At 41.6% G+C, this 26,214-nt stretch overlaps 1 protein-coding gene and 1 long non-coding RNA gene across 9 annotated transcripts; one reads left to right on the forward strand and one right to left on the reverse strand.

Moving 5' to 3' along the window:
- Window positions 1–285: 285 nt before the first annotated feature.
- sorbs3 (sorbin and SH3 domain containing 3) lies at window positions 286–25,427 on the forward strand. Of its 8 annotated transcripts, none has more exons than XM_035166324.2 (21): window positions 286–426; window positions 9,519–9,591; window positions 10,337–10,525; window positions 10,722–10,794; window positions 11,376–11,509; window positions 12,192–12,255; window positions 13,190–13,228; window positions 13,319–13,406; window positions 14,752–14,860; window positions 16,614–16,667; window positions 16,836–16,943; window positions 17,596–17,639; window positions 19,438–19,508; window positions 20,088–20,149; window positions 20,268–20,314; window positions 20,443–20,557; window positions 20,650–20,775; window positions 22,535–23,077; window positions 23,209–23,312; window positions 23,432–23,538; window positions 24,003–25,427. In XM_035166324.2, the coding sequence occupies exons 2-21, from the start codon at window positions 9,580–9,582 to the stop codon at window positions 24,062–24,064; spliced, it is 2,151 nt and encodes a 716-aa protein (XP_035022215.1). In that variant the 5' UTR covers window positions 286–426; window positions 9,519–9,579; the 3' UTR covers window positions 24,065–25,427. The 8 variants fall into 8 exon arrangements, 7 of the variants coding, with proteins under 7 accessions (XP_035022215.1, XP_035022217.1, XP_035022220.1 ...); XM_035166326.2 differs by having other exon boundaries at window positions 10,340–10,525; XM_035166329.2 differs by lacking the exon at window positions 286–426 and adding an exon at window positions 3,230–3,581 and having other exon boundaries at window positions 22,535–22,636.
- Window positions 6,218–10,457, reverse strand: LOC118115260. The gene is made up of 3 exons (XR_004697536.1): window positions 10,329–10,457; window positions 7,758–7,834; window positions 6,218–6,368 (listed from the first exon to the last, which is right to left on the reverse strand). It is a non-coding gene; the product is annotated as an uncharacterized LOC118115260 (long non-coding RNA).
- Window positions 25,428–26,214: the final 787 nt, after the last annotated feature.

The following is a 26,214-nucleotide window of genomic DNA, read 5'->3' on the forward strand; positions in this document are numbered from 1 at the left end:
GGCCTGTATGGGAAGCTCTATTATTTCCAGCTGTGGATGGAAACTATTACTGAGTGCCTTCTCCATGATGAGCTTCACACACACACACACACACACACACACACACACACACACACACACACACACACACACACACACACACACACACACCCACACACACACACACACACACACACACACACACACACACACACACACACACACACACACACACACACACACACCCCTACGAGCACCCAGTCAAACATTCAGGCCCACGCTGAATCATTCACCAAAGAGAAAAGACACTGTGTTGGTCTTAGAAAGAGAAAAAAAAGGGAGGGAGTGTGTGAGGGAGAGAAAGAAGAGCAGCAGTGGTTCCCTCCTTCTTTTTCATTCACTTCCCCTCTCCGTCTGCACTGAGGAGACCTCAGCCTGCACTCGCCTGTAAGTACTACACAACTTGTGCTGCCACTCGAGCTAAAGCATTCGTATCACAGGGAAATAAATCTTCACCATTCAAAAAGAAGTTTATTTTTATTTTCCTCTGTTATTGTCATGTGACAGACTGGAGTTGTGATTGAGTAGATTTGTGTTGCACTGCTCCTGACACAGATTTTGAGCATCATGTTGTTGTTGTTATCCTTCATCACTGGAGTTTTATTATCACTGGAAACCACTGTGATGAAATAGATAGAGCTGTTTATCTTTGACCTGTCATTGTTCTGATAAATCCTTTTCCCTATGAACGTTGGTGAGCAACACTGGAAGTGGTTCTTTGGAAAATGGCATGAGGGTATATGAGAGGGACTTTATTTTATTATTGCCAAATATTTTATTGTATGTATGTGGTTGTGTAGCTGCCTCCTCGTTGTGGTGTTACTTGTTTTTGTCTGGAACATTTGCGTCAGGGAATATTTTCCACTCTGCGATTTTTTTCACCAAACTTCTCAAAGTGAGAATCCTATGAGCAGCAGGTCCCTTGAGGATTTATGACTATCCTCGAGATGTTTGTTCTCGTCGTCCTACGCTGTGAGTCTTGGGACGTGCACAGCTCGGAAGAATGTTGTTTACTGCTAAAATAAACCCTGATGCTGTTGTGTTTGTTCTCAGAGACATTCCACAAGTCGTACCTCAGAGAGCGACCTGTGGTATGAATGACACATACAGCAGTGTGTGCATGATGTCCAGTGCTGCTCCTTATCTGGGCTCCGTGGCTCGTTTATCTGTGAACTTGTATCTCTCTGCTTATATCTTCCTATTTAATTATGATTTAATCTTGTGATTTTTGTAGACTCTGTCTCTTGTTTTCTCTGAGTATAAAAGAGTTGGTAAAAGACAAAGCCCAGGGCTGTAATCGTTGAGTAATGTAATTTTTGATTGCATAACAGATTTATATCATAGTTTATTCACTTGCTGGAATCTTCTGCTGTCAGGATTTTTAATGAGCTTCTGCAGTAACATACTGGCACATATCTCTGTGTGGTGGGCTTTTATGCAGAACTGTGCTGGAATCCATCAATGGGAGGAGGTGGGCTGAGGGTTAGGGTCATGGCTCTGTCCTCCTGTACTGACAGTGTTTCCCTGTAATAAATGCCCTGTCTTTGTTTGGCAAAGAGACAAGGATCCAGTGTGGGAGACGTGTCGAGTACAAGGCCAAAGTAGCAATCACAGCTTGCGTGATTACCTCATTTAGACCCTGTTAGCTGCGGAGTGGCAGGGTGTCAGATGTGGTCACAGCGGGAGAAGGTTTGCTGCAGCGGGACACAGATTATGAAGGGGGAGCCTCCGGAGCTGAAGCCTGCGCTGGCCCAGTTCGCCACTTCAGGTTCAGCAGCTCAACCGTTTGGCAAAAACAACCCAGTGAGGAGTACAGGCTCAGTAAAGGGATATCTGCCCCGCTCCACCAAGCCAGACCACTGAATTATTGAAAAAAGCTGAGGACTTCAATTTCAAGGTGGAACTGGGCAGCACACACACAAACACACACACACACACACACACACACACACACACACACACACACACACACACACACACACACACACACACACACACACATGCACACACAGTTGTGTCTACATGCCTTCAGAGGACATCACCTTGACTTTGAACATTGATTTCCTGCAGACTTACTCTAACCATAGTTACTATTTGCCTAACCCTAACTGTTACCCAAACCTTAACCTAACCTTAACTCAAACCTAATGTTAACCTTAACGTAAACAAACCATAAAACATGTCTTCAAATTTATTTGATTTACGTTATGGGGACTTGCCTTTTGTCACCATAAGTCCCCATAATGTGCTAAACAGCTTTAGGTCCCCAAAACATGAGTAATACCAGGACACTAACACACACACACACACACACACACACACACACACACACACACACACACACACACACACACACACACACACACACACACACACACACACACACACACTTCCACATAACATTTTGTCCCCTCTTTTTTCATGAAGGTTTTTGCCAGGACTTAAATGACATGTGAGTGAACAGCTGATTGTGTTTGTCAGCAGGTGAGCAGATCACACAGTGGACCTTGTCACTCAGTCCTCCTGCTGCACAATCAGTGCCAAAAACAAGCCTGTCAGCAGGTTCGATTTCAGTTTCTGCAGTTGTTCGTCTCTGTTGGCAAGAAATGCGGGCAAACTGGTAATCCTGGTTTTATTTGGGAAAGTGGTGCACGCTGGAGCGCCAACGTGATTTGAAAATGTGCTCCATTCCTTTTCGACTGTAGGCTCGAAAAGGCTTTAGGGTTGGAGCAGCCAATCCTACTGGAAATTGTCTTATCAATACACTCATTGCATCTTCAACTTGGATAATAATTTGCTGTCGTTCCGTCTCGTTACGACTGCTGGTGTGTGTGTGATCATGTGAGAAAAGTCTACAGGACTTGTGGTGTCAGCGGTTGATTAGATGTTGTTGAGTTAAGAGTCCGAAACACTTCCAGAGCTACTGGAACAGACAGAGCTCCTATTCTCCTTTCATGCCTGAGACCTGGCCTTTGGAAACACACACACCACACACACACACACACACACACACACACACACACACACACACACACACACACACACACACACACACACGCTGAAACACACATACACACAAGGAGAGGGGGTGGGCATGGGAGAGATAAAGTTAGGAGGGGGTCCATGAAGTCATTGGTCAGTGTCTGGGCAGTGGAGGTGATGAACTATTTGCGTTCCCCCTTGGTTAACCCTGAGCTGTGAAATATCACCTTATCGCAACAATAGGGCCGCTTCAGTGAAGGAGGTGCCCTGGACTGACGGGCCAAGAGCATGGGTGGCTTTTGAACGGGGCCGAGGTGGGTTGCCATGGTGATGCCTGTCAACCGGGAAGTCCTTCGTGGTGGCAGGCAGAGCGAGGCTCAAAGTGAGAGGGAGAAGAGAGAGAGAGAGAGGGAGATAAAGAGAGAGGGAGCTTGCGTGTCCTGGCCAGTTTCATGAGTGAGAGGAGGAAGGAGCAGGGACGGTCAGCGGCGTGGCTTACGTGCAGGACAGAGGGAGAGAGAGAGAGAGAGAGAGAGAGGCGTTGAGGTGCAGCTTTGAAGGTGAGTGCACTCTTTCCTAACGGAGCTCAAGTGAGAGGGAGTGACATTTAACATTGTGATTGCATGGGAACTTTGTGATTGTGATGAGCATCAACCTGTTGCCCCAGGTTGATGCTGACTGCTCAGGGCTTGTACACGCTGCTCTGCAGGATTAGTGGTGCAGCCTAACCCAAGAGTTAGAGGGATGCCTTTGCAGGGCACCTGAAAACAAGCTGACCCGTGTGATGTGTGTAGTCTTGATGTTTAAAAAGGATTGTGGGAGACCAGCTCTGAGTTGAGCACAGAGAGACACACAGAAGTTACCTCTTATCCACCAGCGTGAACCTGGAGATGCTCGTTCAGGGCTGGTTTAGGTGCTGGGGCTGGTTCAGAGTTGGTTCTGTGACCCATCTAAGAGAGGGGGCACAGTGGGGAGTGTTTCCCAACATGCCGTCCCTTAGAGCAGATATCAACCCTCACGGCCCTTGGACTGTGCAGGCATCACTGGAGGCTCCCCTGACTGTCAGGGTGATTTCCACAGCAGACTCTGATTCCCTTTGTGATATTACTGAGGGGTCCAGCTGCCAGTGCTCATATCCACCAACCGCACTCAGCTTTCAAGATCCAAAATGACAGGCGTGAGGATTTGTGACATTTTCCTCTGGATACTGTGTTTCGAGCGTATGTTTTTCCTGTGCTTCTTCTGGCAGATTTTATTTTCAGGGATTAGCCAAGCTGATAAAACGACACAGCGCTTCAGCCCCACTGTTGGGCTCCTCTCTGAGAAAAGAGGCTGTGATTTATTGGCGTGCAGCTCCTCCTGGGAACACGCAGCCTCTCCATTGACAAGAAGCACACAGACTATGACTCCTCCTGGTGCTCAGGCTTGGAGGAGCACCATACAAGGTGGTGAAATACTCCCCTCCTGATAAATGTGTGTATCCCCCCAATAACTGCATATCATGAACTTGCAGCTCCAGGACCTTTTATGGGCTGTGTACACACATCTGCGAAGTTGCAAGAAGGGCAAGCGTGGTTGTGCTATCGGCCTCGAAGGACCCTAAACATCCCTCAAGTAAACCGCAGACACTTCATGTGTTTAGAAATAAATGCCAGCTTTTTTTTTAATCCACCAAAGGTGCTTGCAATCACCTTTCACCACGTTTTAATGCAGGATCACTTCACTTTTATAACCTTGTTATGTAACTTGTTTGGCAGCAGTATCATTAAGTGAGTGTTCACGCAAGCGGGTGATAAGACTTTTCCCGTCACCTTGTTCTCGGGTAATATCCAAGAAGTAAATACTTCATTAGAGGATCAGAATCTGTTTGCACTTTTTTTTTAAAGTGCACAATAAGAGTGTTTGAAATTAACACCTTCAGCAAATATTGAGCTCATATTTTGGCCGGTTTTCATTGTGTAAAACTGTGTATAGGATTTTTACGGTGCAGCAGAGTGCAACCTCATGGAGTCAATGATTAACCGCTCAGCACCCTGACACAGAAGCTGAGGAGATCACTCGTGCTAATGAATGCAGATCAGCTCAGTTCACTTTTGTGTGTTTTATTTAAGTCCATTGTCCCGGCTCTTCACCAACACATTCTCCAACACAGTGATTTATGGACAACATGATCCTCCCTCTGACCACAAATCATGACTTTCCTGATCCAACAGATCCTAGAGGTTTGTGACATATATTCCTGAGGGCGTGCGTGGTCACCTTGACAGCCTCGTTCTTGGTAGGAACAATGCGTGAAGCTCAGTATGTGGTGGAGGAGGAGGAGGAGGTCATCTCAGGTCAGAGTCCTCGCTCAGAAAGACCTGCTCTCATCCGTCTGTGGAAGAAAGAGGAAATGAGGAAAGTTTTATAAATAAAGAGCATTATAGGTAGTGCACTTTTTAAAGTTGAGCTTTGAGTAGTACTGGCAGTGGTGGAGGAAGTACTTTTTTCTTTTACTTTGTTTTAACAAAGTTCAAATAAAAAGAAAATAAATCTACTCAAGTAATATAGTTTCTCTTCTTATAAAAGTCAGTACTTAATGTAATGTACTACTACATCATTAATTGCGCCTAAGGAAATATTTTGTTTGATACAAGAATAGTACAGACTCTTATGCTGGCGACCTGTCCAGGTTGTATCCTGCCTCTCGCCCAATGGTAGCTGGGATTGGCTCCAGCTTCCTGGGCGACCCTAAACGGATAAGTGAGATAGATAACACATGGATACATGATGGATGGAAAAATGGATAGATGGATAATACAGACTCTCATTATTAATTGTTGTTGATAATGGCTGAGTCTCGGAAGTGTTTCTCCACCAGTGATGCAGGTGCTGCAGGGGGCGGGGTCTAATGTTACCTCCCCTGCTCTTATTAGATCAGTGAACCAATTCCCCTCTGGTTATTGGTTACTTTAAAAAATATATAAAATAAACTGAACATGTATTGTAAACATGTAGTAGAATATAGAAAGTACAGATATTTGCTCTTACTGTATATGGAGTAAAGTAAATATACTGGGTAAATATATATGAAATAATATATATGAAAAATGTATGATAAATCAAAGTACAGCAAAGTAAATGTACTTAGTTATTTTCCACCACTGAGTACTCAATGACAATGGAATGATTTTGTCTTGTCAGATTTTGTGTGGTTGTTTTGTTACATGTTTGTGTTTTTGTTCTGTGGAAACGTCCCACGGTGATTCAGAGGAGACTCAGGGGTGTGGTGAAGTTCACTGACCCTGTAGCTGCTGAGTCAGTTTGGCTCAGCAGCTTCAGATAACAGTCTGGTTCCACATCCGCTCCTTTAAGATAAAAAGAAGAAGAAAAGAATTCCTAACCTCCAAAGTAAAACAAGTTTATTTTTTATCTCACAACAGAAATGTTTCATTTCAAATAGATGACGGTATTTAGACTTCTGTTTCTAAGTTTACCGAGGTTAACATCTGGTCGAGACTGGATGAGTTTCCTAGGAACAGAGGCAGAATTTTCCATTGAAAAATCCCTTGATTCTCATTTTGAAAGTCCTCATTTGCCCTGTTGTGGGCTAAAATGTGAAACAAGAGCAGAATGCTGAATGAGAAGAGTTTTCAGCGCAAAACACTGGTGTGGTGAAAGCTTGTTTGAAGCAGGACTTCTTCTCGTCTTCACCTGAGACACACATGGGCCTTTTATGGCTCCGTTTTTCTTCGATCACAAAACCGACCCAGTTGTGATAATGGAGCTCTCACCTAGCAGGGGTTTGACTTGTAAATACCTTGGCTGTAACGTCCACATATTTCTGAGCGATAGCATCAAGGGCTCACACACGGCCAATTCTGGAGCCTTGTCTCCCATGTGAAAGCTCATAGCCGCCTCTGCTACTGAGTCGCAGTAATTACATAAGAATGCACTGAGCATTCAGAGAAACCCAGGGAGAGCCAAACTTCTGGACAGGGATTTTCTTTGCTCGATATCAACACTGATATTTCCTTATTAGGTAGGATTGTGTTTGTTGAAGGGGGGAATGTGTGCGGTGCTGGAGTCTATCTCGGTTCAATTTTTGCTCCCCACAGAAATGAGACACAGACACACTGTTATGACAAAGTTCAGTCAGGATGCAACTTCCATGGGGCAGGGGGATTTAGATTGTAGACTTCTGAGTGGCGCTAGTAATAATATACTGAAAAGAAAAATTCCATATCAGTTTATTTTACAGATTGTATATAAAAGATGGAAGCATCCCGACTTGCTCCAACTATCCAGAGATTAAGCCAAAAATATCCTGGATATGAACACTGCCATTGTGCACACCTTTACCCAGACCCGGAGCCTTGGTATCGAGGTGGATACACGCGCCCGACCAATCACAAGTCAGTATCAGCTGTCAATCTTGATGTTACACCCTGTTTTTATACCTAATAGCCGAACTGTAAGAAAACTAACTGGAAAAATTAAAACTTCCACGCACATCCATGTGATAATAATGATAAAAATAATAATAAAACAGAATACAACAAGGATGAAATAAAAAAAAAAAAAAAAGATAAGGACTACCTAACATGACAGAAGCAAAGTTTTAGAACAATTAATTTGACGTGTTATTATTATTATCATTATTATTATTTACGTGCAAACAAAATCTCAGTCTCAAAAAAAATAGTGTGTTGAGTTTGAAGGAAATTTGAGAAGCGGGGAGGATCATTTTCACTTACATAATGGGAAATCCAGGATCCAGTGTTTTGGGAGGTTCAGGTCCTCCCAGCCGCTGTCGCTTCAGTGTCTTGTGGAACTGCACAGAATTGCAACATTACACTGGTGGAGTGCTTCATCTTATGAATACTTGTAAATTATAAATACATGACAATTGTATTGTGTTGTTGTTTGCAGCAGTACAATGATAATAAAGAATCTTGAGTACATTTGCAAATGTAACCACACCCGTTGTGAAAAGCACAAATATGGTAAACAGCTGTCATGGAGTCCAGCAGCTACTGCTGAAGCTTGAATGGCAGCAGTGACGACGTGGAAAAGGGACTTTTTGTTTTCTAAATTAAACAGGCGTGTGTGAAGATAATAACTCTTCAAAATGCCAATGACTTCACCCAGTTATTTGTTCATCAGTGTGATGGGGCCTTCAAGCTGAGCAGCAGCCTCCTCAGGAGAGATCTGGTATAAACACTCACCAGCCATTAGAAAGTATGCAGTGTTGCTTATTGTTAGACGGATAATCAGTTGTGTGATTACAGTGATTCTATATTTTTCCTGTTATGTAACGACATTTATTGGGAGATAATGACTCTGATAGAGTGATTACTGTTGTCGGCAAACTGGTACATTGATTCTCTCACCACACAGGCTCAGTGATATCTCCTAACCTCGTGCACAGAGACACACAGTGCATGTAGTTTTCTCAGTCTTGACCACAATGATTATAGACCCAAATGTTCAGCTGCAAATGCCACATGGAAAACTCATCAGTGCAAACTCTCAGCCTATGGTAGCCCGGCTCACACTTGGTTATTACTCTCTTGCCAAGCTACAAAGCCTTAGTTTTCACCAGAGCATATAAAATATCATGTAGAGGGTAGGGTTGGGGGGGTGTAAGGCTGCATGCTGGCCATATTTTTCTTTGCCTACACGTTTTTTAAAGACCCTGATCTGTTTTTTCTTCATAGATCAGTGGTCTCCACTTTCAGTAGCTGATCTTCTCCATCATCCACTCCCCCTCAAGTCCAGCTTATTACACCATTGTATGACTGGGAATAATGAGACAGTCTTGTGCGTCACACTCATTGTTTTGGGGGGGGTTCTCCATGGCAACAGGGAAAAAGTGGGTGACGCTAACTTTCCCTCTTTGGAATACTGGAGCGATGGGATAATGGAACAGTTGTCGCTCTGCCCATGATGTAAAATGGGATTCATGACATGGAGACTTTGACTCAAAGAGTTAAAAAGCAAGATTCAGAATAGACCTTCATATTTATCAGTTACTTTTTTACAGACATTGATTAAATATCTCAGAATTAAAGAATGAAAGAATGTGCAACACTTAAAGGTCCTGAAAACCTATTTTTGTTTGAGCTAAACTCTCAATTTTGTGTCTGAATTAGGACAGTTTTATTTATTTTAAGCCATTTTCATTCAACAATCAGGGCTTTGAATATGAATATTTTACTGGACATATGTGGATGATAAATCATTTTAAACCTTACTGCACATTTAATAAAATAATTCTGGCAGGGAATAATTTACTCTAACAATGAGGCAACACACAAAAACTTGACTAAAACACAAAAGTAAAAGTGCTCTTGGTCAGCTGATGCTCAACCTTGAATGTGCTGGTTTATTTCCCTTTCCAAACATATACAATGGTTAATATGCTTAACGAGGATACTCCCAATTATTTGGAAAATATTTTGATTAAAATAGTTCAATTACATATTAAAATGTTTGAATTCTCTTTGTCTGTGCAGATACTTTTGATGCTGGGAAGAAGAACTTGATATCCATCACACAAGGACTTACACAGATCACATGCAGTCTCAGGTAAAGCCACTTTTTAATATTTAATTTTAAACTGTTTAACAACTGTCAATGTCCAGAATAACCAGGGAGAACAAGTCAGTCAAGTCCAGTGTCACATCAACAATGTGCCATTAGTGCAGACAACAATTCTCCCACTAGCCACTGTAGATGAGAGGCACGGGGGCTTTCCCATGACCCCCATGACCCCGCAACCGCACAGAGTGACCAAAGCACCTGATTGAAATATGTAGTGTTCCAATAGAAGAGCTAGACTGCCCGTCATGAGTGGGAGGGAGGTAAAAAAGATCACCATGGAAACCACAAAACGACTCCTTGCCCTGCTGGACTTTAGGGTTGCCATCGACGACCCTTTCCCAACCTCCCCGGCCCCAGCTCCGCCCTCCGGCTGGAGAATAGCACAGCCCGGTGAATAGGGAGTTAATGAGCCCATAATGGTGCTCTCCTGTTTCAGTGCCCCCACTCTGCACCTTGAATGAGGCCTTTCTGCCGTTGTGGCCAGAGAGATGATGAAGTGGGTGGAACACCACTTCCCACTGCTCCTGCTTTAAATAAATTAGAGGCCTTTTCATCACAGGCTCCCCCACAGAGCTCAGTTATTCTCTGGAGAATAGCTGAGCCCCTAACAAGTCCACATGACCTCCTACAGAGCGTGGTGTTTACCCAGGGCCAGCAGGAGGACGCGACAGGAGCAAAGTTCACACATTGTTGTTGTTCATCCATATTTCCCCTTTTCTTACATGTTTAGCAGCTTACGGAAGTGGTTGGCGATCCGAATGGCTCCCGGCTGATCTACTCCGGGGAGGCTGGATTTTCATCAGGGCAGCAGATACTAACTTCTCCAGAGATGACCCACGAGGTGGTCATCTCCCCTGGACTCCCTACTCCTCCCTTGAGCCCTTTTAGGTCAGCTAGACTGCCATCTGGAGAGTTCAAGGTAGGAACAGAAATGTCCTGCAGGCTGTGATAATAACAACACTGAGGTGGAGAGAGTGGGATTCGGTAAACAAGTGCTCCTCCCTGTGGTAAACTAAAGCATCACAGGCTACGGACATGTCTTTAACAATCAGCTGTCATTTACATTACAGACGTGTATTTTGACTGTTTTAAATGATTCTGCTTTTTTTCTCCAGGTTTCAGAAGTGAATGGAAGTGGCCCAACAGCTCTCAGCTTTGGATCATATTATGGACCCTCACAATTGCATGGTAAAAATGTTCACCCAATCATTCATTCAACCTTTTGGCTCTGGGAATATATTGAGGTAGAGACCTCACTTTTAATATAGCTGGGGGAAAAACAAACTCTCCAAGACACCAAGTTAAAGACAAATAAGAACTGTAAAAAATAGCAAAATAGGAAAAGTAAGAGCAAAAGTAAAAGTCTTAGGAATAAAATACAGTATCCAGAATTTTATTTAAAACAAATAAATCCATTAAAACAAGAACAGCCAGAGGAAAAATAAGATGAGATAAAAACTCAAATGAACCTAAACCAAAAAATAGTTGTTGAGTTTTGGATTGTTCTGTGTTATTCCATGTTTCAGGTGCATGTTGACAAAAACTGGATTAACTGAGCTCAGTAAAAACAGTTAATGTAATCCATTTAAAGGAGAGCAGGGCCATATCAGGAAATATATAACATCTTAGGATAATTAATACATAACCAGGGTTTATGGTTAGATTGAAAGCTCATGAATGGTTTCATTTTTCACCTGAAATTAACAAATTTCAATAATGAAATGTAACAACATAAATACTAAAATCACATTGTTGTGACTGTAACTCAGGTGGACTGTCCAATGGAGACCATGGCTCTGCCACTCTACCACGCAGCTGGACTCCCACCAGGGAGGAGCGGCTCATCAAGTTCTCTGGAATCGGTCCAGTGGATGAAACTGGGATGCCCATCGCCTCCAGATCCGTAAGACAAAACAAAACACTGCCCATAAAAACACAAGCTTTATAGATTATTTTTGAAAGACATGTTTATGCCTCCGCACCCCTCATAGCCAGTTGCTGGAAGCATTATGTTCTCACATTGTCTGGCCGTCCCTTTCTTGTGAACACGATATCTCAAGAATGCCCAAAATGATTGTCTTTAAATTTGGTACAAATGATGACTTGAACTGAAGGATGAACTGATTCAATTTCAGCGATCAAATGTCACAGGTCAAGGTCGCTGTGACCTCCCAAAGCACATTTTTGGAGTTCTGAATTGGATCTCTGGCAGATCTAGAGGGAATTTCTTCTAATTTGGTACAGTTGAACTCAAAGATGAACTGATTAGATTTTGTTGGTGTAAGGTCAAGATCATGGTGGCTTCACAATAAATGTCTTGACCTCTTGAACTTCATCTTTAGAGTCTGTCTTTGTTTTTCTGGGAATTTCTTTAACTTTTGACCAGTTGTCATTTAGTTTGATTGACATAAATGTATGTAATCTGAAACTGCACTGGTTGATGGAGGCATATAACAACATTTGTAGGCAACAGTATTTGTAGTCTAAATATATATATATATAATATATCCTACATGTTACATTTCTCAAAGCCTTATTGGACAGTTTTGTTTACTTTCTGCACCTCCCCTCTCTTCTTATACCAGAGTGTGAACAAGCCCAGAGACTGGTACAAGAGCATGTTCAGACAGATCCACAAGAAGCCAGAGGGTAAGCATGTTCCTCCTTCTCCTCCTCCTCCTCCTCCTTCTCCTCTCACACATTCAAATCCAGAGTGAATTCCTCACTGTCAGTGTCAGGTACAGCTGAGGTGATCCAGTGCAAAGCCAAAATGAGACATAATGAAACATCCCTAAAGTTTGATGTCATTTTTTTCATTATATCTGACAATAATCCCGGTTCTGATCCCAGCTCCCTCAAAAATGTAGCTCATCATTTTCTCGGTTACGTGTTGCGTAATAGAAACACAGTCCTTATTATTTGTGTGGTTGATGGCACCATCACAGCAGAGAGGAGGTTTCAGTGGGACGTGTCTGCCTCTGTGATTTGTCTTCTTCAACAATAACACATTTTCAAAGCACTGACAATACTGCTGCTGTGTAACTCATCATGTGAACACACCACTTGTAGAGGATACTTGAAAACCTACAGAAGTTGATTACAATAATATCAAACCATAGTAGGAACTATATTTTCAAAAGTCCATATTTCTTAAATATAATAACATTTAAGAAAGTTTATAAATAAAAAACAAATGAAACAGTATGAACTAATTGAGTGATATTTATGTTATAATTATAGATAATGATTCAGTATAACTGATTCATTTTGTGATTTGTTAAAAGAGAGGAAATAAAAAAGTGATTGCCATCTGTATTTATGTTATGTAATTTATATGAGAGGTGCAGGCGATGTTAGATTTTCCTCCTTCCTGCTCCTTATTCATTCATGGAATGTGAATAAGTATAATGTTTTGTTTTATACATTCATTTTTGATGACACTGAACTAAACTTAAACTACACTAGAAGTGGGTAAGGTCTCACAACAAGACAAATCCAGGTTGTGTTGGTAAGTGAGTATTAGTGAATGTACAAGTATGATATTTTTAAAGTTCTCAAAAAGGGTCTTGTATTTCTTTACTAGAGCCTGAGCTGGAGGATTCTGAGCGGTGGTCAGCCGAACGTAAGTGAATTCACCAAAGTCCACATTGTTGTCCTTGTCCCTGGATCCATAATCACTTTATACTCAAGACTAATCTGCACTGATCTGCAGGGCTCCAGTTATCCGCCAGCACAGAAGAAAGCAGCGACACAGACAAGAATCTGTTCAGACTGACACCGTATGGCGCTCTACCAGACTGGTGAGTTTGCACTGATTGGATATGACTGCTTCAGGGTCACAGGGTGGATTAACATATCCCAGCATGCACTGGAGAGAAGACGGAGGCAAATTGCCAGAGCATCACACGGCACATGCCGACAGATTGACAATCCCTCATTTTCAGGGCAATTTAATAAAGTCATGAGTCAACCTGAGCAGCACATTTTTACACTGTGGTAAGAAAATGAAACCCTGAGCCCCATAGCATACGCAGGGCTCAGAGGCAGGAGGCAAACTTGAAGGAACAGACATGTTGTCTTATTTTACTCTTGCTTAGTGACTCTTCTGATACAGTATGAATATGTAACTACAGCAGCATCCAGTTAGCTTAGCTTAGCACAAAGACTGTAAACAGGTACAGATCTTAGATTGTATATAAAGATGGACAACATGACAGCTTACTAACAGTGGATCCAATCTGCCTCAATTGCCACCTGGTGGCTGGCTGCAATATAGATACATGGATTACATTTCAAATAGACATAACTAAAAAGTGCATGTCAAATACAATTGGTGAAACATACTGTATATAGCATATATGTGAGATATTTTAGCTTCATTTTGGAATAGTGCATGGGAGGAAATTTAGATGTCATCCATCTTTATACAAGGTCTATATATACAGTATACTTTGGGTGGCTGTGGTTGTGGAGGTAGAGCGGGTCAGGACTGTGGCAACAGTGTATAGGCGATGTGTAATAGAGACAGTGCTGAACGTAGATGCACTGTATGAATGTGTGGAAGACAAAACTGTTAAAGTCAAAGTGCTTTAAGTGGTCATCAAGTCTAGAAAAGCATATATATATATATATATATATATATATATATATATATATATATATATATATATGGTATATATGGTACAGTTGTGCCTGGCTTTATACAGCCTAACAAAACCCCTGAAATGCTGAATTCTGAAGGTTTAACAAGATCAGACATTTAACAGTACACTGATGTTTATTTTTGCAATAGTTTTCAATTTATTTCAACTACTAGTAGACTACACACACACCCATATGCATTCCCACTTCTCATCAGATAAAGGCTGCAGGTGACGTCTTCACCTGAATACCAACCAAAACTCAGGCAGAGTGGAGGGAAAACGTGTGGGAGAGACAAGTTTGGATTTGTTTTTACAGGCGCTCACAATGCAGCCATGATTAAGTTGCCGTGTGTGTGTATGTGTGTGTGTGTGTGTGTGTGTGTGTGTGTGTGTGTGTGTGTGTGTGTGTGTGTGTGTGTGTGTGTGTGTGTGTGTGTGTGTGTGTGTGTGTGTGTGTGTGTGTGTGTGCGTGTGTGTGTGTGCGTGGGGTGTTATGTTTCAGGAGCGAGGATGTAGATAAGCTGTCAGACCTGGGAAAGCAGCACCCTCAGCCGAAGAGCATATTCGACTTTGAACCGGGAAAGAGCAGCACTTCAGAGATCCAGAGCCAGGTACGACCTCACATGCAGTCAGTTAAAAAATAAGCTCTGATGTCACTCTGATTCCAGCAGAATAAAATGCCTCTGTGTGATCCTTTGACCTCCATATTTACTCAGTGTTCACAGGAATTCTTCTTGTAGTCTTGTAGTCTTTACTCCAGTGTGGATCTCAAAAACAGGTTTGAAGATGTGCACCTTTTCTTTAAGGATTAAGACTTTGTGTTGCATCTTGTCATGCAAGCTTTCTAGTAACTCTTTAATAACTGTGATCATTCACCAGTGTACCTGTTGCTTACCACCAGGTGTGCTCACTCCTTCCTTCAATTCTTTCATTCATTTACAGGCAAGAAAAGACACGATCAAAGTATTTTTATTGCCGTTTCTACACTGAAAGGCTGTTTGACACGTTGACTCATGTAGTATTTGTTTACCTCTGGGGTTGTAATTTATTGTCTTGCAGTAACTGTGCGTGCAGCCGTCTAGTATCTCTTTGTTTAAACACCAACCTCCCGAGTTTTTCTAACGGCTCTTGCAACATTGTCCCGGATCTGGTGCATATTGTGCCGCGTGTCTGCGCCTGTGAAGTAAAGGAATCTTTGTTTCCACTCCCCCACGAGAGCTGAAGTGTCTTGTGATCTGTATTATGTGTTAACCTCTTATGGTGTATAATGGCTCACAGCATGGGGACTCATTTAATTTCCTCTCTATGACAGTGGCCAATGTTCTATCCTTTGGACGGCATTTAAAAAAAAGAAAGAAAAAAACAGACCATATCAGGTGTGTGCTGCTTCACAGGGACACTACAGTCTGCGATGGTAGTGAGGATAACTTCCATTGAGGGGAGGGTCTTGGCATTCAGAGACACATTCAGCCCAGGTTTTTTACAAATAAAAACAATGAGAGAAGAGAATAAAGAGTAGATTAATTTGCAGCACTAACAAAGACGAGTTTTTGTCACCCTTAATTTATTGTAGCTACTTCGGCTACTCGTATTAGTTTGCCGCATTAATTATTATAATGATTTCTAAGGTATATCAAGCGATTATTCATTGCTAACAAAAATTATAAAAACGATAATAATAATAAGTAACTTTAACACACCCAATATTCAACCCAGAGTTACGCCCTTGGCTGTTAGAATACTTAATGCCCTTTTTGTTCAACTTGAAACTGCTAAAGCTTTTCACACACTGAAAACTAGAGCACATACCTCCGCCAAGGACAAATCCAGCCTGATTTCTTTCATCATCAATGATTTATTCCCTCAGAAAACTGTGAAAATATTTATAATGTCTCACAATGCTTAAGAAAGTGAAGAAAAAAAAATCTGAATCCACACCAAAATGCAATGAGTTCTTCCCTGACCCACATCGCATCCTTCCACCAAGTTTCATGATAATCGGCGCGGTTGTTTTTTTATGTAATCTTGCTTACAACAATCAGACAGGGGTGAAAACGTGACCCTTTTGGCAGAGGTAAAAATAAATCGTAGCAATATGGCCGGGATTTAACTGTTAAAGCGGAAGAGGAGAGCAATTGTTATGAGCCCCTCTATGGTGTCAGTTGGTTGATATTGGTGAAAACTCCCAAACAACTTTTTTATAATTGGCCCCTAGATTCCTTTGGCCCTGGGACAGTTACTCACGTTGAGTGGTTGGTTATCCAGCCTTGGTTGGCAGGTGTATGTGAGCAAGATGAATTTAGTTTGGTTAACTTTGTAACAACAGCAACTTCTCCTCAGTGTTTTGTTTTTTTATGTCCTCAGACGTATTTGTCCCCGAAGATTCAGCCTGAGAAACCAAAGCCTCCTTCTATTGAGGTGAGCAGCTTCAACACAACTTTCATTTCTGTCTTTCTGGCTTTTTCTCTCCAACAAGATTGACATTTTTAAACCATTCAATAAGGGACACCATTAGCTCCAAACACCAGACTCTGTACTTGTGTTTTAATTGTTGCCCTTCCGACTCCACCATTCCTCTGGGCTCAGGCCAGTCTGGTCTCTGAGCTGAGTCGATTTGAGGCTGAGCTGGACTCGGAGATCCAGGGCCTGGAGAGGAAGCTTTCCCAGAAGAAGCAGCGTCGAGGCCGGGGTGAGGTACTGAGCCCCCCTCCTGACTCTCTCTGCTGAAGCATCCCTCCTTCCTCAAATCTAGCAGAATCCCACCTCCACTCTCACCCCCCCTCCCACTCCCAATGAAAGCCTGTGTGTCAGTGAGATCCTTCTGCTTGCTAAAGCTTTGATCACGTCTGACATGTTTCTCCCTCTGTGACCTGGATGACAGCCCTGATATCGCCTGCCTGCCTTGCACTCCGATTGATCTGCTGTGTTAATCACCCTCCTGCACGCCGCCCACCCCCCTCAGCAAACGTAGATCTGGCTGCCAAAAGAGGAAGAACTTTTCAAATCAGTCAAATCGTCATCTTTAAATCCAAATTATGATTCTGAAATTCCTTTTGCATTCCCTTAGCAGCTTGGATGTAACCCCGATTTGTTGTAGATTGTCATGCTGTGCCTGATTCTTGTCAGAAATCAAATCAGCTTCATGGGCAGACATTTTTCTGAGATCACAGGCAGCCCAGACAGATGATGAGTGGTGCTGTTTCTAGCACGAGGAGGATAGGACCCAGGGGATTTCTTGCTCCCATGGGAGTGGTCAGCACCTCTACTTTGTCTGAGTTGTTGTGAGATTTCCTCAGAGCTGTGAGATACAGAAGTGCTGTGTGTGTAATGCTCACTGTGCTTGCAGGAGGCCAGAGGCAGGGATCCAGCAGCTGAAACTGCAAACTACAGGTCAGTGACAACATTCCTGAAGAAAGCAATGTGGTGTGATCACTCCGAGGGGTAAAGAGTTTGTTATGATGACTTCACTGACTCTTCAACCATGTTTTCATTATTCAAAATGCATGTTTCTACAATAGATTCCATTGAAAGACTGAAAACAAAGTGGTTTTCTGCATTATAGTGTCATTGATAATTGTGTCGTGTTACATAGTACTATTGTAGTATTGTGCTCAAGGTTTGCAGATTACACATACAGGACAGTTTTAAGTAGAGTCAGGGCCTTCACTTCTGACTATGAATGTGAGGTGTTTCTTGTACTTAACCTTAAAAGTTTTTTTTTGTTTCTTATTTCTCTGTGCTGCCATGATGTAGTTTAATCATCAACAAGTGGACAATCGGAGTCCAGGGAGACGGGTGCCTGAGTAACTGAAATTAGTTTTAATGATAGTTAAATGTAAATCCTATTTTAGATGGAGATGCATAGCGGTTATTAAAGTGGTGGTTGTATTATAGGGAGACATGCAGGGCAGGTTAATATAGAGGCCTGGGTCATTCTCCACATAACAGAGCTCCGAGCACAACACCCTGCTTCTTAATCTACTTTGATATCGCTTCATCAAGCAGAAGAAACTGCCCATTGCTTCCTGCTTTAGGAAACCGAGCACTGTGATTGGACCGAGCAGTAATACTTTGCGGGCTACCTGTTAGTTGATCATGTGACTCTCTGCGTTAGGCGCTGTTAGGAGGCTGGTGAGCTGTAACAAGCTCAACTACAGTATTTGTTGCTTCAAACAGCAGACAGCATTCCACATTTCTCCCCGTGTGTGTGTGTGAGGCATTCTTGGCGCATTCTCGCTGTTGTTTGCGAAGTTGATCTCATGGGTTTTGACCTCACTGGGGAGGTGGGACAAGGGGCTTTAACGTTTTTAAGAGTTTGTTGCTAAGGACGTATGAAATTAAATCTTGCATCAGCAAGCAAAGAAACAGTCCATTTGTTTTTGCAGTTTCCTGTTATCCAGACAAGCTGTGTGTATGTGTGTGTGTGTGTGTGTGTGTGTGTGTGTGTGTGTGTGTGTGTGTGTGTGTGTGTGTGTGTGTGTGTGTATGTGTGTGTGTGTGTGTGTGGGCATCCAGCTGCAGACCCTGGAATCATTTCAGACACAGGCTGGAAATATGCAAATGAGTTGGGAGGAAGCCCGGCAGGAAGCTTTGGGCTTTGGGTTCATTCTTAACTCAGGCAAAAAAAAAGAACAGACCCGTGATTCTGATCATGAATCGAGTTTCATGGATTGTGAGGATAATTTAAATTGCAAACTTCATCTAATCCAGATTCTCAGTTGAAAGATAACAACATGAGTCACACAGTATCATCGACACGTCCTTTTAGGCTGTGTGACTGTTTGTTTCATCTCTGTCCAATGTATTAAATCCAGCAGCTGCAAATATCTGCAGGAAAACAACACACAGTCATGTCTTCACAGGACATGTTGTCTTTTATTAATTTCCTGGAGACTTACTCTTACCTAACGATTGTTACTACTTGCCCAACTGTAACCCTTACACTTAACCTTAACCTTAACTTAACCTAAGTTAAAACCTATGGTTAAAACATGGATTCAACAAACCTTAATGATTTACGTTATGGGGACTTTCTTCTTGTCCCCATAAGAAAAGCAAGTCCTTACAACAAGGAGTGTGTGTGTGTCTGTCTGCCCTTTGATATAATCAGAAACCCCTTCCTCCTCATTGGCTGACACATTGACAGTAATATAAACATCAAACGCTAATAATTTCCTGACTTTTCCAGCAGTCCCCCAGCATCACAGCAGCCCGTCCATCGCTCTGTCGGCACGTCACTGGCTTCTGCTCCCACATATGGTAAACAAAGAGTTTTTCTTCTCCCCAACACACATGCATATAAACCAACTGTACCATTTGATAATGATTTTGAAAAGAACCCTTATTTAAAGTCTATTCCTGTCAGCACTCTCCACAAGTTTCTTGAACCCACACAAGAACACATGCACTTTCAGTGAGCCGGCCTTCAGTTGATCAGGCTGCATTTATCTGATACAATCTTGCAGTAATCGAATGTAGTCTGACGGTCTCACGATCCTCTTTCATTGCCTCTGTTGTCCCCTGCTCTGGTATTTCACATTTAAGACGGAGAGCACGGAAAGCTTTTTGCAGTTTTTCTCCTGTAGAAAGAGAAAGTGCTTCAGATGCAGATGGGTGGGGAGGAAGCCCACAAAAAAAAAGGAAGTGAAACTCAAAAGAGCTGATTAAAGATTAGCTTTTGCCAATTGTTTTCCTGGAAATTACAAGATCCCTTTAGAACTTTGGCCGTCAAGGCTGTGATTTAATTTATAGCAACACATTCAAAAACAACATGTGCGGAACAAAGTAGCATGTTTAAGACTCCACTCATACCACCGTGCCTTTTACTGTGCTCTACAGTAGAACGTCTCTCCCCTGCAAATGAAACCATGGAGCTGCCGCCTAAGAAAGACGAGAAGAAGGTGCGTTTCTGAGACCTTTGTGTAACGGCTGGGAAATTTGCTGATTTTTGTTTTTGTGATCTGAATAGATTCTAAATTGTTTATATGATAAGGGCGTCTGTTCAAATTTTGTTTCCAGATGAAAGCAGCGCGAGCCAAGTTCAATTTCCAGGCTCAGTCTCCCAAGTGAGTTTCACTATGAGCTAGTATAATAATCTCACATTCCTGCTCATTTACATCGCTGAAAGGAAACATGAAGTTATAGAAATGTCAAATTTATATATAAATCTAAATTGTCTCTTTCTTTTCTTCAGGGAGCTCACTCTGCACAAGGGCGACATTGTTTACATCCACAGGCAGGTCGATGCCAACTGGTTTGAGGGAGAACATCATGGAAGAGCCGGCATTTTTCCCACATCTTATGTAGAGGTGACTTATTTCATGTCTCACATTTGATTTGCAGTGTGTGTTTTTTTATTCTAAGCCCACGTGATTAAATACTTTTCTTTTTTCCATCATAGATTGTTCCTCCTACCGAGAAGCCGACACCTATCAAGTCTCCCACTCTCCAGGTGTTGGACTATGGAGAAGCTGTGGCTCTATTCAACTTCAACGCCGACCTACCAGTTGAACTGTCTTTTCGTAAAGTGAGTAACATCACATTCATTGGAGAAGCCACACACAGGAAGACACTTTCCTTGCTCATCGAGAAGTTACAAAGGCTGTTAGCAGCTGTTACTTTACTGTATTACTTTATTTGACAGGGACAGTGCATATTGATAACATTTCTGAAAATATGTCAGAGTTAGCCACAGTGGCTAATTTTCATCTATAGTCCCTGTGCAGGGAATAAAAGTGCATACGTCAAGAATAAAAGCATTGAAAATACAGACAAATATTAATGTAATGAAAACTAAAGAGACATAAATAGGGCCTGCCTTACATGAAAGCAAGGGCAACAGCTCAAAAGGAACAATATGACAACAATAAACAAATAGCAAGACATCACAATATCAATATATATATATTAATATAAGGCCTGGTGAGGCATGAATATTTAGAACAGATACATTGACCAGAGATTCAGGTAGTTTATAGTTATGTTTTTAGCATGGTGTTTAAAGACAGTGATGCTTGATAATGTGAGCTTGTTAATTAGTGAACGTTGGAGGCACTGGTTGTTGGATTAGCTGTTTCTCCTGTTTCTAGTCTTAATGCTAAATTAAGCTAAACGGCTGAAGGCTCTGGCTTCATTTTTGGTATAATTTTTCTCATCCCATTTTCTGTAAGATTGTTCTTTCCATTTGTCATATGTAGGCTACCTGTTTATGCCAAGAAGTGTTTGTATAAATCTCCAATGTAAGTAGTAACAAAATCCCTCAACTAGAGCCTCAGCTCATTAACTGACATGTAATATTGTTGTGATTTCACGGCGGTGATGACAAGACTCCAGGTGCTCACTGTTTCCAGTGTTTGTGCTAAGCTAAGCTAACTGCCTGCCAGCTGTAGCTTCATATTAGCTAATCTCTATCAAGAGATTCTACATGTGAATCTGCAGAATCTGAAGGTGAGGGATACGATTATAGATATATTGGAGCAGGGAGCCATCTGGTGTCCATTTCTAGTTTGACCAGTCATGTTTGATAAGGTTTTGGTTGCCTGCAGGTAAACAGTCCGTGTTTAGAGCTAAAGAGGTGCGACACATCGACCAAAATAGATCGGCTATCAGCTTTTTAATTTAAGCATATTCACACAAATACCTGATAATAATAGAGATCAGCCAAAATGTCATCTGGACCTAACGTATCACTGTTTTTTTTGTGTGTGGAGAAACGTTCAACTCATTTGTTAAATGAAACTTGTTAACATTGTTCGGTGAACATAAGACAGATTCCGAATACCCGCTTTCTACCCAGGAAGCCCCAAAATATCAGCCATTGCCCCCAGAGACTAATTATTGGTCAGGATATAGCCTAGCCAATGAGATTGCATATTTACATGCAGACAGGACCAAGAGTGGTGTAAATCAGTTGTATAAATCCTTGAGTAATAAACATATTTCCCAAAATATCAAACTGTTTGCCTTAAAAATTAGTATTAAAACTAAAATATAGAATTTACACCAGTGGTACACTTATACTGTATAAAATGTGAGTAATGAATAGTAGCTTCATGCTGTTAGAAACTAAAAGTTTTACAACAGTAAAGATGGTTAAAATTTGTGTAGTTTTAAAAACATCCATAACATGTTCAGAGGTTTGCAATGTGAGATACTGATACTATGGCCATTAACTGTCATATTAGAATTGTCCGGTTTATGCATATGTAAATGTTGAATAGATTCTCAGTCTTCAAACTGTATGTGTAATCACTAACTGTTCAAAATCCTCTTTATTTTCACCTCAGGGTGAGCTGATCAATATTACCAGGCAAGTTGATGAAAAGTGGTTGGAGGGGAGGATCACAGGGACCAGCCGGAGCGGCATCTTCCCAGTCAATTACGTCCAGGTCAACAAGATGCCTCGCACAAAATACTCCACAGACGACTACTCACCAGGCCCTATGTCTCCCGTCTCCCCTGGACCCCAGAGTCCAGGACGTCCACTCCACTCACCCTGTCCACTTTCACCATTTTCCCCCACCTCCCTCAGCCCCAGACCTGAGCACTCCCCCTTGATGCCATCTTCACCTGTACCTTACAGCAACCCAGCTTCACAGTCACGCTCCCCCACCCAGACAGCCGCACCCAAAGAAATGGCAAATCACTGGCCGCACAGCACCTACAAAACTGCTTCACCCACCAACCAGAACAGCCACTGGGCTGGGACACACTTGGCTAACCAGAGCTCCGCAGCTAGAGCAGTTTCCCCCTCCACTCAGTCATCAGCATCTGCACACAGAGCAGGAGCTACGGCAGCGAACACTTCCAGATACACTGAACCCTCGCAGGTCTGCTCTCACTGCTTCTCTGAGAAAGTCGCTGCACGTCCTCACCCATGGTGTTACTGTTTATGTTGACCAGAGTGTGGCTCATCATTCCTTATTTCGTAATGCCTGACATGAGGTTTCTGTATTTTTAGGGTGCAATACCAAACCAGGCTGCTCCGTCTAATCCACATGTCAACTCCCTGCTGCAAACACACTTCCCAAACGACACCGCTACATCAGCGGTGCAACGCAAACCGTACGTCTTGAGATTTAAATGTTTTTGTTTTTTCACATTGTTGCAGTACAGACCAAGTTTTACAGCTTTGTTGAATTTGTGGCTCAGAACCTTTGTCTACTTTATGTTCTTCATTTTAGATACAAAGCTGTCTACAACTACAGACCACAGAATTCAGATGAGTTGGAGCTCAGAGAAGGAGACATTGTACAAGTGATGGAGAAATGTGATGATGGCTGGTTTGTAGGTAAGAATAAAGAGAGTTATTCTAAAACTTTAACTCCTTAAATATATGTCCTTTGGAAACAACATAGTGAAGTGGGGCTTTTTTAAAGATGGGTGACAAATTAATGGCACAATTTCCTTATGGTTGGTCCCCATGATTTGTAATTTATTCCGATTTTTCCTTTAATTTGTCCCATCTGTAGATTGTACAGCAGTGTGGAAAGTACTATCAATAAAAAACACAAATGGAATTTCACACAAAAACACACACAAATTATTAAATAAATCTCTATGGCAGTGAAGTATTCTTTCAAAGATAATCAATATTGAAACGTTTTGCAGTGTCAGTTCCCCCTCTAGTGGACACCATGAAACATTGCAGATGTAATTGGCACAGTAAACTGTACATTGTTTTGGATTTCCCATATGTGCCTGAATGTGTGTGTTTATATTGCGTGACCACAAATTGTGCTCTCTTCTCTGTAGGTACGTCAGAACGGACTCGTGCTTTTGGGACTTTTCCCGGGAACTATGTGGCACCAGTTTGACTTCCAGGTTTCATTGCTTGCCCACGTCCGTCTGGACTCACAAGAGCTCAAATAATCACTCCAGCAGATCCTGCTCTGAATCCTGCAGCTTGTCCTCATTCCGTCACCCGCCACCTCACTCCTGAGCCTGGTTCAGTCAGACCTGCATGTTCCCTCTGCCTCTTAGAGCAGAGGTGAAGGCCGGGACCCTGTGTGGTACCTCACCTCCCTGCATGAGTGTGTGCTTACGTGTGTGTGTGTGTTGCTCTGAGACTTGGAGAATGTTTTCACAGACACGATTAGAGAGGAAATAATGAATGCTGATGATACAGTTTCAGAAGCAAATGGTCGTTTTGGTTCCAGGGACTTTTGCTGCAGGAAAATTTGCATTCCTTCCCACTGAGCAGCACAATTCCTTCCAATGTCCAATTACAGTATGAGGCTGCATTTAGTCCTGTCACAAACCACTGCTGAGGGTTTTGAATGAGGATGGTACATTTTTGTTTGTGCATTTGTCGGATTACTAATGTTTCCTCCATATATATCCCCCCAGATTGTCTTTCAGATCTCTGAAAATACCAATGGCCAAGATTGCAGAAACAACATGAACATCTGTAGATGACATGTCGAGATAAGTTTACAGCCTTCTATAAGGCTTTGCAGAAGAGGAAATATAATTAACGCATGCACTTGTTTCTAAAGAAATTTGTTCATTATTCGCAGAGCTGCCTTTTTTTAATATAATGTTTGTCCATCAAGCTATGTAGTCAAATGCCAAAAGTGAAAACTAAGAGGTGGATCATGTTCTGTGCTGTAATAGAATAGGAAAATAAGCAACAACTCTGTAAGTTGTATCCGATCATCTGTGTTGAAAAGCTCTAAATTCATTCTTTGCCTTCACAGCAAACGCTTAAATGTTTTCAAGTAATGCTGTATGTGCCAAATCCAACCGTCCATAACATAATTTTTTTTCGATCCTGCACTGAACAACTCCAGCCCCCTGTATTTCTGCCACATTTGCTACCACTGCTTCCACAGTGTTTTCTCTCCGCTGTTTAGGGAGTTAACATCGACACTCTGAAAAATATTCAGAAAATCACTTACGTTTCTGCCAGTGCAGCGTTTGATGAGTGTGGTCTCTCTAAGCCTAATTACAAATCCTCATCATGAAGTCATCTTATTTTATATGATATATTCATGATTTCACTGTAAAAATCATGCATAATGAATCATATTTAGTAGACAGAGGTGATGATTGTACAGACTGTAACATTTTATCCAATTAAAAGTATAATATATATTTGCTTTTCAAAAACTGTATCTCATATGTATGGTACGTATTTTTTCTAAAGCAGTTATACATTACAGAGTGATGTTGAAATGAGTTTGTGTTCTTGTGTGTTTCTTTCTGTATTAATTCAACAACAGCATATGTGAACCTGACTAACGGGAAATACAGACATTCATATGGAATATTATAATATAATCACATATCACATGACACTTATTTATTTCATTTTGGAATTTTCAAGCTCATGAAATAACAGGAAATAGTGCCCTGCAGTTGTATGTCACCATGTGTCTACATACATTTACTTCCAGACTCGTGACCTTTGACCACTAATCTAACCTGTTAACATTTGAGTCAAAGTGACAACTGTGAAATGTTAATCCATGAGTCTAATTGAACATTTGTGTCAAATTTGGAAGCATAAAATACAGAAATAAATATGTGAATAAATGTATAAATAAAATTAAAAGATGTAGAAATTTATAAATACATGTATTAAAGCAATTTATAAATACATGAATACATGTGCAATGAATAGTACATAAATACATAAATGAATACATCTGCAAATAAATCTAAAAGCTAAAAGTAGAAATATACAAATATATTAACAGTTCCAGATGAAATATACTATTTCTTTTTTTTCATTTAAATGTATGTATTTGTGTATTAATTAATCAATTTATTTATTTATTGTATTGATTTTTCGTTCTCCATGTCAAGTCCCACCAATCATCTAATCAGCGACACACACACACATACATGTCTCTTTATAGTTGTGAGGACTCACGACGTCAAAAGGTCCTCACAATGATTGTATTGAACCAAAATTGGCCCTCATAGCTATAGATACACACACACGCACGCGCGACACACACAC

This window comes from Hippoglossus stenolepis, chromosome 9 (genome assembly GCF_022539355.2).
Source record: "Hippoglossus stenolepis isolate QCI-W04-F060 chromosome 9, HSTE1.2, whole genome shotgun sequence".
Lineage (NCBI taxonomy): Eukaryota > Metazoa > Chordata > Actinopteri > Pleuronectiformes > Pleuronectidae > Hippoglossus > Hippoglossus stenolepis.

Coding starts and splice junctions, on each gene's coding strand:
- sorbs3 (XM_035166324.2), top strand. Junction 13,407..14,751: donor TATGGCGCTCTACCAGACTG/GTGAGTTTGCAC, acceptor GTTATGTTTCAG/GAGCGAGGATGTAGATAAGC. Junction 17,640..19,437: donor GCTGAAACTGCAAACTACAG/GTCAGTGACAAC, acceptor TGACTTTTCCAG/CAGTCCCCCAGCATCACAGC.